The 17423-nt window shown below is 33.1% G+C and overlaps 1 protein-coding gene across 3 annotated transcripts in view; it reads left to right on the forward strand.

Annotated features, from left to right (window-relative positions):
• Positions 1-17423, forward strand: part of Cnot4 (CCR4-NOT transcription complex subunit 4) — a 73216-nt gene that overhangs the window by 14384 nt on the left and 41409 nt on the right. For all 3 annotated transcript variants that reach the window (XM_081759350.1, XM_081759351.1, XM_081759352.1), the window contains exons 3-7: positions 5171-5434; positions 6801-6887; positions 7181-7370; positions 9647-9764; positions 15710-16057. In XM_081759350.1, the coding sequence (XP_081615476.1) occupies positions 5171-5434; positions 6801-6887; positions 7181-7370; positions 9647-9764; positions 15710-16057 (1007 nt within the window). The remainder of the gene's footprint in view (positions 1-5170; positions 5435-6800; positions 6888-7180; positions 7371-9646; positions 9765-15709; positions 16058-17423) is intronic.

Below are 17423 nucleotides of genomic sequence, written 5' to 3' on the forward strand. Positions count from 1 at the left end.
CCTAACTTGGCCTGTTCGTTCTCCAGACCTCAGCATTGTTGAAGACACTTAAGTTCTTTAGTTCAGGTTCCTGAGTAGAAAACCTCTTTCACCCTCGCTGACGGAACTGAGTGCAGTACTGGATGAGAAGTGGTACATTATTCCTCTGGAAAACATTCATGACTTACATGCCTCCATTCCCAGAACTAATTAGGGTTTTCTGTGGGCTAGCGGTGGTGTCACGCCATCTTGAAACATATCACCAAAGATGTCGATGCTTGATTTGCTAAATGTAAGAAAATTCATTGTATAAGTAATAATTAAATTAATTGTACTACCTGCTTTAAATAGCGAAATAAGAGCAGTGTTTTATTCTAATAGATAACAGTATTTTGTGAAGTATCCTGTGGTTCATACCCAAAGGATAACAGATTCTATATTACGGAAGTTTCAGGCCTAGTAATGTATGCTTTGAAGACGTCAAGTTTTCCAAGGCTTATAAATATGTAAATATATTGCTATTAGTCGCCTTTTCACTAAGCAAATATATTATGAAATTCCGTGCTTCGAGGATGTACAAACAGTCGAAATTGTAAAAAAATGATTTATTAACGAATTCAGTTTCGAGCAGAGCTCCTTCGTGGCTAAGCGGTCTGATTACTCGCCATTGGCGTGGGAGACCCGGCTTCGATTCGCGGCGGGAGCTCATGTGGTTCGGATTCCACGTTAATCAATAGGTCCCATCTCATAGCCTCGCTGCTTAAAGAGACGTTAAACTCAAAATCAATTCAATTCAGTTTCAATCATTCTTACAATAATATCGTTTTAACTTTTATTACATGGACATCCTTTATAGTAATTCCTTGTAAGTTTCATTGTTGAATTTCAGTTAGAAAAACACTCAAATTTTGTCAAAGACAGACTGTTCCATTTCGCAATTACACATCCTTGTAATTAGATTTACTTCTTCTGCTCACAGATTACAACGTAAAAATAAATGAGTTGTTTGAGATCATTGATAAGTAAACCTATCCGCTGTACAATACTACGAGACAATGTAATATAGCAGAATACAGTAATGATTTAAGCACACATTGCGTGATTGTAAAGATTACACTTCTGGTATGTATTATATGTTCACACCAATTGATTTTTTTTAAAATTGATATATGTAATTAGAAATTCAAGTGAAAGTGAAATCAAAAGACATGTAGATTTCCTGTTCCGCTCCAAAATTGGGATACGTCCGACATGTTTTTACTTACCCATTCCACTATCGGAGGCTGTCAGGCACATTTCTTTATGAAGTACGAATTCGAGTGAAATGATAGAGCAGATTGTGCTGTATATTTCATGGCAAGTCATGTTGTTTTGATGTTACCATGTGATAGTGTGTTCTGCATTTGCGCAGTTGTGCTTGTAGGAAAATGGCGAGGGGAAGGATATAAGTGATGATCATATTGCAACGTTAATTTTTGAGGATAGTGGGGTTGAATGAGAATATAGTGATGAAAGTAATCATGAAGGAACTCTTCCTGTATGCAGTGATATTAAAACTAAGATAATTACAATAATCCACCAACGCCCTCCGCTCGAAAATAAATAAATAGCTGGTGAGTGGGCTAGCAAACAAACTTAGATTGGAAAGGATTAATATCCCGGACAATGCTCTGATTCCAAAGAAGGATGTTAGGTGCAAGAAAAGGATTCTCGAAGAAATGATTGGATGAAGTTAGACTAGGGCCATCGTAACCTGAGCTCTGACAGATCTAACATCGTGTAAGTTGACGACAGTGTTGCGAACCGTCATAGCAAGAAGAATCAAAGCGACCACATGACAGAACGATAAAGGAATCGAATTACTTTATCACTGATTGAATCAGATTATAAGCTGAAATATTTACAAACTAGATATTAAAAAAAAAAAAATAATCGTACTTCACTTTACTCCTCAACATTCCAGCACAACGTAGTTCCACTAGGCCTAAAGTTATTGCCACAATAATGAATACTTTTTTTCTTTTTCCACTTATTGACACAACTCTGTCCTTTTGACAAATTTGCTACGTAAATAGAAGTGGGGTTACATGGAACAACAACCGGTCCACCTCCCTATCGCCGCAGGGAGTAGGTTTTCGTGGAATTGAAAGCGAAGAGGGTAGTGAGTCTGTACGGCTCTTCTAAAGTTCAAGGGCAATGAACCATTATTTGGAATGTCAGGTTGAAATGAGTATAATTTCTAATGATCTTTGTAGGAAATTTGTTGACATAAGGAAAAAATGTACTTATATACTCTATATATTACAGAGATTGTTATAATGAGCTTTTCATAAGGACTGATTTAGAAATTGAGTGGTTGGAAAGTAACGAACGTGATCCAGCTATGTTTGTCTTTTCGTAGAAGACATTTTTTCACCAATATGTGAAGGGGAGGATAGGTTTAGACCCACAAAAATACATTTGGAAACACTAGGTTGTTTCCATGGTAACCGAACAGTGTTGTCGCATTTATACCTACTCATTACTGTGAAAGTTTTTGTGTTGTCAGGTTGTTTTGATTTTTTGTGCTATCATCTCAGTGCATTGGTGTGAATATTGTGTTGTTATTTTCATACATCAGTGGAACATAGTTTGTATTCGTATTATTCACATAGACCTAAAATATAAATTTAGTATGTGTATGTGTGTATGTTTGTGTTTATGAACACAATGCCTGAAGTGAGTAAGAAGTGCTGAAAGGGGGTGCCCTTGACAAGTCAGGCACGGGAATTTGTTTGAGTTTTACGTCCCATGGTTATGCCGGTTAGGCTAAAGGAGAACGGGAATTTGTGTTTAATCTTAGGGAATATTTGGAGAAATAACGTAACGATGGTCCTTTATTGCCATTGAATAAAGTGATTGAAAGAGTAGATTCGGCTTTATACATTAGCCCTACAACTGTAAAAAGAATCACAAAAGAGAAGTGCCTGAAAGACCTCGCTGAACCGACGGAAATTTTATCCACCCTAGGAAAAAAGCGTAAGATTTCTACAGTAAATGGAATTAAATTATCTACAATTGAAAGCCATTCTCTAACGTAAGTAGTTTTCATTAAAAAAAAAAAAAAAAAAAAAGATATAACTTGTGGGTCTTAGCAGAGTCGTTCTGACGCGTGTTTAGTGTCATATTAAAGAGTTGAACTGATTTTGAGTTTAATGTCTCTTTCAGCAGCGAGGCTATATGAGACGTGGACCTATTGATTAACGTGGAATCCAAACCACATGAGCTCCCGCCGGGAATCGAACCGGGGTCTCCCATGACAAAGGCGTACGCTAACCGCTTAGCCACGAAAAAGCGTGATGTCCTACTAAAGAGTTCGACTAACATATGTTTCCATGCAGTAGTCAGGCATTTAGTATGACGCTAATCATATGTGAAAACGATGCTGCATAAGGCCCTATGTGTTTAGAAGTAACGGTTGTTTTCTTTACGATTTTGTAAACTATCTTAACGTAATACTAATTTGTTTGTTTCTTTTGTCTAATACTTTCGTCAGGCATAATGTTAAATAATATTTTTGTTGTAATACATATATGATTCATTTCCACAAAATGTGCCCCTTGTTATATTTATATTGTTACAGAAGATAAATGTGGCAACCGCGCTTGATCGCACGTGAGAGTTGTCAGAGCTCTTCTTAGCGCGGTCTTACTCTAGTGATAGGAAAAGGAGAAACCTCGATACAAGTAATCCCATACTTTGCAAGTAATTTGCGAATTAGCTTTGAGAAAGCTCATGTAATGCAAAGTTGTGAAAATAGCGTAATATGTATCCATACACATTTCAGCAAATTAGTAGTTGAAACGAAGTAGTCTCAAAGCAGAAATTGAAAAACACTGTACTCCTCCTTCCCCCCTCCAAAAAAAAAAAATGAAAACGTTATCACGTAACATTTTTTTTTTCAAAGGCTTGATAGTTTACCTTCTTTGATGTTTTATGATAATGTTTTCACCATTTTCAAATTTCATTTATATTGTTGGACAAAGAATCCTAAAGTGGGAATAAAAAATTAATTACTAAATAGTGGAAACATTTCTGCAATACTCATCAGTTAGGAAGGAACGGGAGAAGTAGAGCGAAGTCTTTTTTCCATATTTAAGAAATTATTTATCAAACGAGCTCATTACGTATTTCTTCTATATATGCGATTATGTTTTCACTGTTTTCATTAAATGTCATTTGAAATAATACATACATAAACTTCATGCATATCACTTACGAAAGTTTACGTGCCATTAATGGCACACGTTCCCTCAAATCTCATTATATAATGATTTTCTCTCTTCCAGCTTTTCATAAAAAAGAGTCTTTTAAAACAGAGCTGGGGGACTTCTAAAAACAAATAGAAACTGGTTCAAAAGTTTCCCTTAGAACAACCTTTAAAAGTACAGTTATTAAACTGAGTGAATTAAAATACATTGTAATGGTGCATACAAGATCCTTCATATAACTGCCGCAGGGAATGTTGCGGGTCGCTTATCCAATTTAGAATATATAACAGTTTACAATTAATAGCAAGGATAAACGAAATAAATGTATACATAAACCGTAAAACAAAGTGAACTTTTAACACTTTCAGGACAGTTACCTAAGTACGTTTGTACTTAAATGTTTTTGTTCTCAAAACCACTGAGCTATAAAACTTCTTTGATACTGAATGACCAACTGTCGCCAATGAATACATACATAAAACTTTAATTACGGGTCACAGTGGCTCACTGGTACAGCGCTCACCTCTGGCGCGTGGGGTTTTTGGTTCCATCCCAGCTTCCGCCAAGTGGGCTTTGTGGTTAACAAACACGGTATATATTCGTTTTCTCGAAGTTTTCCCGTTTCTTCCCACTTGCGTCATTCCACAACTATCATCCGTTTTATTATCAGTTTCCATTAGCCTCGGTGGAACGTTAAACTTAAAAAAAAAAAAAAAGCATTAAGAATTATGTTTATTTTCTTTTTTCTTGTGAATATGGTAGTTAAATATTTTTCTGTTGTAGTAGCAAATGGAACTTGAGAGAAAAGCAGACTAAATTTTTTCACTTAATTTAAAAGATATTACTGTGGATAAAACAATCTTTTTTTTGGTCTTTTTAGCTTTTATATCTGTTGCTATTTGAAATCCTACTATGGTATTTATTTACAATAATCTTTTTAGATCTGCAGATTTTGTTGGCATAGAATTCGAACTGATGAAAATGGCCTGTGCCCAGCGTGTAGGAAAGCTTATCCTGAGAATCCTGCAGACTTCAAACCGCTCACACAGGAAGAGATTCAGAAGCTAAAGGCAGAGAAACGTCAAAAAGACTTGCAGAGGAAACAGAAGATAACTGAAAATAGAAAGCATTTGGCTAATGTGCGGGTTGTTCAGAGGAACTTAGTATTTGTTGTGGGACTACCTCTAAGGCTGGCGGATTCAGAGGTAATTTTATATATTTACGTTCAGAAACAATTCAGAGCAACTTTAAAGTTTTTTATTACTCCTTTTACTTTTTGTGATATCCGAAAAACGAACCAAAGTTCTGTTACATTTTCTATAAATTGCTATACTGACTTCAATGTACGACGATAAGTTTTTCAGAAGATTTTAATAAAAAATAAATAAATAAATAAACACCCAGCATAAATATTACATATTGAGAATAGTTTAAAATGAGAATCAAACCAATTTAAAGCTGTTTTTAATATTTAAATCCCAGTCTTGATTTCATCTTCATTTTCTGGTGGTCAGCACTCCGTATTCAGTATTCTAATGATATAATCAGACTGATTGAATACCACATGGAATCGTGAAAATACATGAAGAGCAAATTTTAATTGTCAGTTAAGTATTAGCACTACATAGCACCATTATCAATTTCCTATGTACGTCGGACCTTGACGAATCAGGCAATAGCACTTAACTGTGGCGGAAAGGTGATACTGATGTCTCTGCTGCGTGTTTTTTTAAGTGTAAAAAGCTAGGTTGCGATTATCATAAGGGTTTTTTAATAGCTTTTTCTACTAAAAGTATCATATTATATTCGGGTCAATATAATAATGATAGAGGTACATTATAAAGTTTAATATTGTTTCGTAGTTTAAATGGGGTTGTAACCGGTGAGTAAATTTGTCCTTGTAAAGTGTCAAAGAACGATATTTTATCCCAAAGAAGGAATATGGTTAAGATTTAAGATCATTAGATATATAATCGTATGGCAAAGTTATTCAGGACTGAAATTCTAATAAGGCAAAGGTTTTGTAACTGAGTATGAATGATGTAAAAAGGCCACTTACCTGTTCTGTAATCTCAGAGTAAAGTTAAGATATCATTAACATGTTAATACTTATATCTTTAGTTTCTAGTAGCTGGAAATAATAAACTGTATGTTCTACAATTAATCCCTTTCACTACGATTTATTTTCTGAATTCTGATAATTGAAGTATACGTTATAAAAGTGTGTTATAGATGGCTTATCATTATATAACTTGCAAAACATCAACGTAGTAACCCAACGTGATGCTACAATAGTTTAAATTTTATGACGAGTGTAGCTCGTCATTGTGCGATTTGACACCGGAAGGCCATGACGAGCTAGACTTGTCATTTCAGTGCAAGGGATTAAAGGTAATTACTGATTTCCATACATTTTCGTATATATATCTTATGAAGAAATGTTCTGGAATAGATTTGTTTTACAATAGAAATATTAAATGCTATGCTTTTGTTAACTGTTAACTTGAACTTAATCTCTTATTTGTCTATAGTCGTAAAGACAACTTTTAAACTAATGTTCTTCTATTTCAGACGTTGAAAAAACATGAGTATTTTGGAAAATTTGGAAAAATACATAAAGTTGTGATAAACCAAAGCACGTCGTATGCTGGGTCACAGGTGAGTGCAATAAGATACTCTCTTGCAATAAGTGATGATAATGTAGAGGTGCTTTAGTCATAGTGGTATAATGCACTGTATTTGGTAACCAAGTAGAGTGTGTCTTTTCATAATGAATTAGTTGAAACGTTCGTTATTCGCACGGGAACAGTAGGTTTATGGGAAAATACTTAGATTATTTTTATATATTGAGAAAAATTTTGTAAAAAACGTCCAACTCTTAGAAGCAGAATTTTCTGAAAGGCTGAGATACATGTTCACTTATTTTTAATATTGTATTTGTTCACTTTCAGGGTCCAAGTGCCAGTGCGTATGTTACGTATCATAGAGGAGAGGATGCTTTAAGGGCTATTCAAGCAGTTAATAATATTTCTGTGGATGGTAGAACTCTTAAAGCATCCTTAGGAACGACTAAGTATTGTTCACATTTTATGAAGAATCAACCATGTCCAAAGGCAGACTGTATGTATTTACATGAATTAGGTAAGAATTACTTGATTTGTAAATAATTTCCTGTGTAATTTCTACTTATTTTCATTTTTCTTACATTGGTATTGTGTGTCGTAATTAAATTTTACGGTTGATAATGAAACGAATCTGTTTATATTAGATTTTTACTAATTTTCCTTTTATGACTTTCAATGGAATCTTACAGGAATGCGTAGTCATATTAATATAAGAAAATAATTTCTTGTAGGATAGTGACATGGCCTTTTTAAAAACTTCTTGCAAGTTTAGCATATTTAAATATGACACTTACGTTTGCAAGTAGAGAGCTGTCAAAAGGAAAATGAATGCACTTACATGTATAACTAGAGGTATAACTTTTGTATTTGCTGCGTATAATTTGAAGACTGTATTTGACATGCCAAATGAAGTGGAAAAACTATTTGTACTCAGTTTAAGCGTTACACAAAAAAAGTATGTAATTCAAGGTCGCAAACCAACGGTTCGTATTGCTGTGTGTTTTGTAAGAACGAGTCTCTTAATATTGGTAAAAGCAACTTAAACAAAATGTGGAAACGAGATCACTCAAAAAGTTAATAATAATAATAATAATAATAATAATAATAATAATAATAATAATAGACTTCTATCTATAATAGCTTTGTTTCACATTTGGAAATTACTCTACATTAACGGGCAATAGTGCCATTAGTTATAGTCGTAATTATACTTTGAAGAATATCATTTTTAGGATTTTCTACATTTTTTTTATTCAATCAAGTTTTCCTAATCTATAATCTTCTCTTTTCAACTTTTGAATTCTGAGGGTGCTCGAAGTATTAGTGTCTAAAAGGGTATAAGAATCAAATTGATCGCCCACATTTAGTAATTTTTTCTCATGTGTTACATTTCGTAACTTAGTGTAGGTAAAGAGATGTACATCATTCAATATACAGCTTTCATAACGAAATCTTAGTTTTTCTTTCTTTTTTTTTTTTTTTAATTGAGAAAAAAAATGCTATGCGTGGTGAGGTTTGTTTTTTAGAGTATTCTAGACATTATACCTTGCTTATGAGTGCCTTGATATCGGTATAGAAGTACGTACGTAAGCTTTTTAAGAAGCATTCCTGAAACTCGTTTGTATCAATTTCTGTCGTAATGTCAGGACTGGGAAAAGAGAACTTCCAGCACATTTCGGTCAAACATCTGTTAGATTGGCCACATCGGATTGAATATCTTCACCCGACACCTGATTGTTTTTATGCAAATGATTTAACATATGAACTTTAACACTGCCATGCAGTATAGTTAGTATTAAGCGTTAATTGTTCCTTCTTTCGAACTAGGAGGCACTTCCCGTGTTCCAAAAGACATTCCCAGTCGCATCAGATGATTTTTCTTTAGGAGCGGAAAATTTGAGTTGCCATTGCACTCGTACGCTTGCATGTAAGGAACTGGAAAATAACATCCATGACGCCAGGTGTATGATGTTCCAGAATTAGGTCTTTCAGTATAAGTACAAGATATAATTATGAATAAAATACAAATTAGCAAAAGGTTCGCATCATTTGGACAATTAAGAATGTGTATACTTTATGTTAAAATTTTCTCTATCTTCTCGAAGGGTAAAATTTGACCAGTTATTATTAGAATTGATGAGTGTAAAAATGAAAGAACACGTGGTGGTTTCCCCACGTGTATGAACTTCTACAGTTTTTAAAAGTACCTTGCTAGCAAAGGGTGCTATCAGTTTTTTTTTTAACACTTGTTTTAATTGAAGAATTGAAGTTGCTTATGGAATATGGACACTGGCAGTAAATTAGGTCACTTTTATAACAAGAAAACTTGTGTGATCGCTCAATAAACTTAAAACGTACTTACTTTATTATTATGTATCATAAAGTTGAGTTCAAGCAAACACGTTAGTTTAAAAATTAGACAAATATACCCGGCAAAAACTTGATGTGTATATAGTGTTACAGCAAATAGTTTTTAATCAAAAGTACATAAATCCTATTCCCATTATAACCTTCACATACTATGTCTTGACAATGCTGACAGCTCTGTTATCGAAAATTCGACTTTTAACATGTTTGCTTAAATTTAACTTTATGATAGAGAATAGTAACGTAAGTATCTTTTGAGTTCAATGATAGGGTACTCTTCAAGTAGCTTACATTATAGTTGTGTGAATGATATTTACGCTGAGTAAGTGTCTTGTTGGAACCAATGTGAAAATATGTAATTTATCTACGGCTTTCATTTTGCTCTTTGTAATTACGGAATTAATAATGTGGTTTCGTTTCTTTCAGGTGATCCGGAAGCTAGTTTTACGAAAGAGGAAATGCAGCAAGGGAAGCATCAGGAATATGAAAAGAAACTCCATGATCAACTAATGAATTCGTATCACAATCATATAAATAAGGACAGGTAGTTTGTTTATAATATAATATTTTGTATAGTCAGTTTTAAATCTTGATGTGTAATCATTAAATATGCTTTTTTTTAAATTATGATTTTTGTTAAAATAAGATCCAGGCAGCAGATAAATTCACCAGTAAATATATATATATATATATATATATATATATATATATATATATATATATTATAACGACTCTACAGAAAAGCGTCGTCAACCTGGTCCGTCTGGTAAAATATAAGTTACGAAACGATAATAACTTTTCTTTATGCAAAAAATCAACTCCGATATTCAAAGATTATTAGTCTCACCTTTATTGCTTGATATGTCTTAAATATTCCTTTTAAGACCGTAAAATACATAAATTTACTTGACTAGGTCAACACATAACATGTACATAGCCACAACTATCCCATAATAATCTCTTACATATATTAAAAACATTCTTCTTTTCTGTTAATTTAAAATGAACATTCCACTAAGTATCTTACATATTTATGAGCACTTTTTGCCCACGGTACAGGTAAATATTATACAAACTAAAGTATTTCGTTATAGAAAATGTCGCCCGCCAAAGGGACTGAATATAAAAGTCATGAGTAGGCTTGGCTTTTATATTCAAGAACCACTGGTCTGATTAGATTAATGTTCGTACATTACATATGTTCTTTATATTTTGATCACACCTCGTATATATCTTCATTATTTTTTTGTTAACCCTCATATATATATAAAATATTAGTTATTATCATTCACATAAATACATTTACAATAAATCTTTGATTTCATTAATATTTCTCTTTTATTACATTATTATTTATTCTTTATCATTAAAAACATCGTCGCTTAGAAATATAATTAACGAGGGTGAAACACAAATTATCAAGATTACTAGTTTCGATCATTATTATAAACGATGATGTGACAAATAATATTTATTCTTTTCGGGCGCATTGTATAACAAATAAGTTAGATGTTACAATTGTAATGTATTCATAGTAGCACTAAGATGTCATAAATAATGAAGAATTTCATTCAAGGTAGTTATTGAATAATGGATTTTATAGAATGGATCTTATTCTTAACATAATCTTTGACAATTAAACACAAATCAATCTGATATAAAGTAATTTTTTTTTTTTTTTTTTTTTTTTTTACCTTTAACTAATTATAAATTGAATTATGATTCTTCACATTAATAAGAAAGAATAAAAATTAGACATAACCTACGTTTGAATAATCAAATGGAAGTAAATAAATTTATTTTACAGAAACAAAAGACACCTTTTTGTTATTAAATAAACACATTTTTCATTATTATTGTTATTTTTCATTCTTATTTATTTGATCAAGAATGTTGGGTGCTACTAACTCTTTAACTAGATGCATTTCAAATATTTATAACCATCGTTTTCATTATTAATATTAACACAAACTTTAAAACGAAAATTCACAAGAATCTATAACCAACATGGGTTTAACCTAATTTCGTTAACGGTAATCATGTTACATTCGCACTGGCATATGAATCTAATAAAGTGCATTGTACCGCACAATCGTGGTTAGGTTCTACATTAGGTTGTACATGTCTTTCATCGTGATTTGAATTTGGATACGAAGTACCATCTCGTGAACAATGATTATGTCTATACATAGGATTGATAGCATCTCTAGGATTTCGACATGTATTTCTATTATTTTTGTGTCTACTTCGGTTGATTAGGTTAGGCGGATTCCTTACATAGCCTTGTCTATTTTGTTCATTTTGATTGCTAGAGTATACTCGTCTTAGGTTCGGTTCATTATTATTCACACTTCGGATATTCAAATTCCGAACAGGGACCAAATGATCTGAATTATTCTTATTTTTACCCATTCCTGATTGTGTTAGATTCATAGCATGGTATTGAGTTTCGTAGCATTGTACAAGCATTAATAAATGACTGAAACTCATACACTGTGTGGAAAATAAGATCTGCTGTAATTTAAATGGAAGCAAATTGCGAATCGATGCAATTATTCTTGATTCCGATTGCAAGGGATTAACAACCTTTAATTCATTATAGACATTTATAACAAACTCTACAATAGATTTGTGCAATCGAAGATTGAAATGTTGATTTCTAAGAGTGGCATCTCTGTTTGCCAGCAAAAAGTCATTTTCGTAATTCGCGATCAATGCCGCTTTAAATTCCTCATATGTACTAATGTGATCACGTATTGCCTTAAACCATAAGGAACAAGGTGGGAGTAATACATGGGGTATTAATTTCATGTATTGTGATCGGTCGATAGACATTATACTGCATTCGTCTTGGAACTTCTCTAAGAAAGAACTAGCATTTTCATTGCACTTACCACTAAATTTACTCATGGCTTTGATTTCGCTCATCTTGACACTTAACTTTACCTTTCTTTTCTCACTCCTTGTTCTTGTGGTGTGATTGTTCCGGTCCGTAGCGTGATGTGTCATGATACCATTTATATTTCGTTCATCAGTGATCTTCGGACAATTTTCCTCTAATATAATATCCTCCTCAGATTCCGGCGAAGGCGTATTTATATCCGGTGATTGGGGAAACTCGAAGCGATCACTGCCCAGATTATTGCGATAAATGTTATCTCTAGCCTGTAACGTTTTAATTTCTTCCTGCATAGTAGCCAACTGGATCTTTTGATGTTTAACGGAAGATTCGATTAACGTTAAATCCTTTTTTACAGCACAGATTTCATGATTTTGATGATCGTGCTTTTCTTGACACTCATCGGCTAACCTTTTTAACTTCTCTTCAAACTGCGAGGATATGTCGTTCATCACCTGGACGATTGTTTGTTTCGTATCGTCTGATTTCAGTTCTATCCGTTCTATTCGTTTACTTAATTCTTCATACTGCTTGCTAGCTTCGTTAAATTTCAGTTCTATCTTCTTTTCCATGGTCTGGTTAGCTTCATAGAACTTCTGTTCCATGGTCTGGTTAGCTTCATAGAACTTCTGTTCCATGTTTGTGTTAGATTCATTGAGCTTCTGTTCCATGGTTTGTTTTATCTCAGTCGTCATTTGCATAATTTGTTGCTGCACAGCTAACAAAAGTCGATCCTCAGATGACAAACTTGGTGTTGCACTAATTTCACCTGGATTACTGGTATTAGATTCCTGTTGCACTATTTCACTATCCATTTTTCGTTTGATGACCTTACCGCTTCGTAATACGGTTAAGTTTGTATTCATAAATGGTAATATCCAAGTAAATTCAGCCCTACTTTCCTTCTTCGGGAACTGAATTTTCAAAAGTCCCGGGTTTGGTAAACCAAATTTTTATAACGACTCTACAGAAAAGCGTCGTCAACCTGGTCCGTCTGGTAAAATATAAGTTACGAAACGATAATAACTTTTCTTTATGCAAAAAATCAACTCCGATATTCAAAGATTATTAGTCTCACCTTTATTGCTTGATATGTCTTAAATATTCCTTTTAAGACCGTAAAATACATAAATTTACTTGACTAGGTCAACACATAACATGTACATAGCCACAACTATCCCATAATAATCTCTTACATATATTAAAAACATTCTTCTTTTCTGTTAATTTAAAATGAACATTCCACTAAGTATCTTACATATTTATGAGCACTTTTTGCCCACGGTACAGGTAAATATTATACAAACTAAAGTATTTCGTTATAATATATATATATATATATATATATATATATATACACACATCTGAAAATGTTTTCAGTACATGGATGGTATACTGCATTTGTGAGTGTTAGTATGAAGTCAAAGCATTCCGTCAAACCAATACTTGTTATATGAGAGGACGAACTATATAATGAAGCAATTCCCATTGGTGAATATTAAGTTCACTGGAGGAATTACTGGCCAGTATTATGAAAGGACCAGTCCGTCCTTGATACCTCAGTGTACAAGATGATTTAATGAAAGAAATGAAAGGCTTTGTTTCATGTTCCAATGGGAGTCAACGAACTGACTCATGCTCTGTCGAACGTATGCTTTTTAATATTTTTGAAAATGTCGATAACATTACAATACCTGAGAAAGTAATTCAGTCAGGGCCACCATTCCTTAATGATACAATCGATCCGTATGATTTCGGTTTAAAAAAACTTTCCACATGATGACTTCAAACACAGAGCCAATTTGGGTCAAAGTTGTTCAAAAATCTCGCAAGCGAGCTGTAAAGAGCTTGGCTTGATACTTGTGTATAATTTTATAACATTGATTTGCCTGAATATGTAAGACTGCCCACAAACACAAGTGAAAATTGTTGCAGATTCGAAAATTTTGTTGTCATCAGAAATTTGAAGGTCATAACGTTGAAGGTTCCTATTATACGAACGACGTCAGAAATTTCACGTAATCAGTTTGGTAAGGCCGTATTTCAGTTGCTTGTGTTTCCTTTTCTTTGGATTTTTCGTTTTCTTAAGTAGAACGCCAGAAGCCTTTGTGGATGGCTTGATATGATGAACCACAAATAGGACTGAAAAATGTGTCCGTTTGTAGCTAGACTTTTCGTAGCAGCAGGCACTCAACTATTATAATTTCGTATCCAACAGACAAAAATTTGCTTTGTGTATCATTATAATAATTACATACGAAAGAATTATTTGTTTTCCTCAGTGTCTGAAAATGGTGAATTGACAATAAGATTAGTTCGCATTTCAGTATGTGTTCGTTTGTCAACTTCTTTAATCTTCTGCCAGATCGTCATCTGCTTTTATTACTCAGTTTCTGTGTATAAATGTGAAACGTTTCTATCAGAACATGTTCATGCGTTTTAATAGAACCTTTTTTTTGTCAAATAGCTTCATGAACAGTACATAAGCGACAAGTGGAAGGAAGAGGTCTGCATTTAACCAACATATACATTAAGGCGCTCATCCAGTTGTCGCGTCAGGGGCGGACAAAAGTAAGCAGCATAAAACACACAGCTCCGCGACTGTTGGTCTCTCTACAAAAGTATGAATTGGAGACTGAAAAACGCGCTGAAAAGATCTTACACCGAATGATATTGTGACAGCGAGACGTCCAGGGGGGAAAAATCAATTTTTTGAGGTTTTAGAAATTATTTCGATATCAGTTACAATTAGACAATATGGTCAAAATTAAAGCTATCTAATTTGCTTTAATTTGAACTCAGCGTATCCAGTTATTTGCATGTGAGTCATTGCAGTGAGATTTACACTTCTTCAATTCTTTTGGTATTCAGCCATTTGGACATCGGAACTCTAGACGAGAAAAGTTCGAAACATATTTTTCAGGGTACCAATCGTAGCTTTACAATACTCTTGCTAGATTAAAGCCTAGTAAGATTTGTGTAGTTATTACAAATGTTGCTATAAAGGCATAATTATAGTATTCTTTATTTTCCTTATATTGAAAGATTGAAAAAAAAAAAAAGTTTAAAAAATGTATACAAAGTTAAAAATTAACGTTTAAAGGGCACGTGTTACTTGTTGCTACTATATAGATACCTTGCTGAGGTGCCTAATACTAAGATGTGCTCTGTCATTTCGAGTGGCATTCATTTCCAGAAGCACAAGATGGTAACATTATAGTGTGTTGTGGTATTCTTTCTTAGAAACCATGCAATTTCTATCATGTTGTTTGAGTATCACTTCGCTTGACAGCCTCAATAGCTGTGAGACTTGGATTCCTTTCTCAACCACAAATTTGCACTTGTTCTTGAATTGCCAATTTGTTTTTAGTTTTGAGGTGTCTTATCTTGATTTCTGTTATTAGAATTACGTCTGAAAATTTCTAAAATTCTAACGCGTAAAATTAGAAATGATAATGGTAACTAATCTGAAAGAATTGAGTTGGTGTAAATAGAACAATTACAGTTAAGATTAGCAATGTTGCTGTTTTGTTAAGATACATTTTAATATTTAGCTTTATGACAATACACATTTTTTCACTTTGTTTCAGAAAACCAACAACGTCCCCTCCCGTACAGTCTAATCAAAATTTCAGTAACCATAATTCGAATTCTTCACATTACCAACCTCAAAATGCAACAGCGAAAGAAGCCTGGCCTTCGTTACACACTACTTCAACAGGTCAGCCTACGAATAATAATTCCAATTCAAACTCCAACCTCGTCACGAACAGTAACAACAACAATAATAAACTAGAATCTAGCACCAGCAGGTCGTCTGGGAAGCAAAGTCATAAAGGGGAATCGTCACATAAGGGGAGTGCGAGTGTCAATGGGAATAATAATAACAGCAACAGTTCCGTAAATAAGAAAAGGCATACATCAGGAGACGAGAAAGGGTAAGTTGAGATCATTACTTCTTTTCATTCTGTTAGTAGCAGTTCGGTTATTCAGTAATTCTACAACCATATTATAGGTGCAATGTCTAAAATGACACGAGAATATGGCCACTGTATCCATGGAAAATAAAGTTTTCGTACTTACGAATAGCTGCTGATCACATGTGATTTAATTTTTATCGTAATAACTCTGTATAATGAAGCACAATAAAGTAAATCCAAAGTGAAGTAGTAAATAAAGTGTTAAAAAGAAAGTCATGTTTATATTGGGCCAATGTTTTAACAGAATATGAAATGATTTGATAATTTGCTGTACTAGTCGATTTTCACAAAAGTGCTAAAGCGATTGACTTGTATTTACGCACGTGAAGATAATATTTTCCTAATAAATAAATAAATAAACGAGAAATAATTCTAGTAAACACTAAAATGTAAGATATTGTCTGATTTTTCTAAATAGCAAAAAGTTTCAGGGTTTCATGAATAAACGTAAAAGTTTTTATTTATTATTATTATTAATATTATTATTATTATTATTATTATTATTATTATTATTATTATTATTATTATTATTATTATTATTATTATCCTGTTACGGATTCATTCAAAAAATTCACTTGACCATGCTGAGAGTATAGTCAGCGAAAATGTGACGATTAGTGTTTCTTGTGTAAATTCTTAACAGGCAAGGTTAATACATTTTGAGTTTATTTGCAGGACATTTCTTCATGCGTTAATATTGACAGTTCAAGGCTTCAGTATATAATTTATCTCAGTGTTTTAAGTGCAAAGGATGGTTAGGGTCAACTCTCAAAAAATAATAGGACAATGAGAATTGTTAGTCATTAGCAGTAGCTAACGGAATAATGGATATGGTGACATAACAGTATTATTTGCAGTAAATGTGGCATTCTGTGTTCTTTATAGATAAATTGTCTTGTTCTCACCTTCTGATTGTGTAAAAGATTAGTTGCAATTCACTTGTTTTTAGTATTTTGTGTTGAAAATATGATACATGGAATACTTTCTTAAACTTGCTTCTGTATTAAGAGAAAAATTAGTAAATATTTTTTAAATGTTAATGTAGATTATTCTGATTTACGAAGATTATTGAAGAATAGTTAACTGAGTATTGTCTGTGTAATCACTTAGGCGTACCAGATCGCATTACGAGGTCCATTTATGTAAGGAACCACCATTGTGGATTTATGGTTAACGCCTTACCTTTGGTGCGAAATACCCTAGTTTAAATATACGTGTGTTCTGAACACTGTAGATTCATGTCACATTTAGCAACGATGTTAAAAAGGAAGCTTTCAACAAGCTATTTTTCTTGAAATTTCCTCAAAGCAATTTGCCATTATTA

Source organism: Thermobia domestica, chromosome 5 (assembly GCF_964235325.1).
Source record: "Thermobia domestica chromosome 5, izTheDome1.hap1.1, whole genome shotgun sequence".
Lineage (NCBI taxonomy): Eukaryota > Metazoa > Arthropoda > Insecta > Zygentoma > Lepismatidae > Thermobia > Thermobia domestica.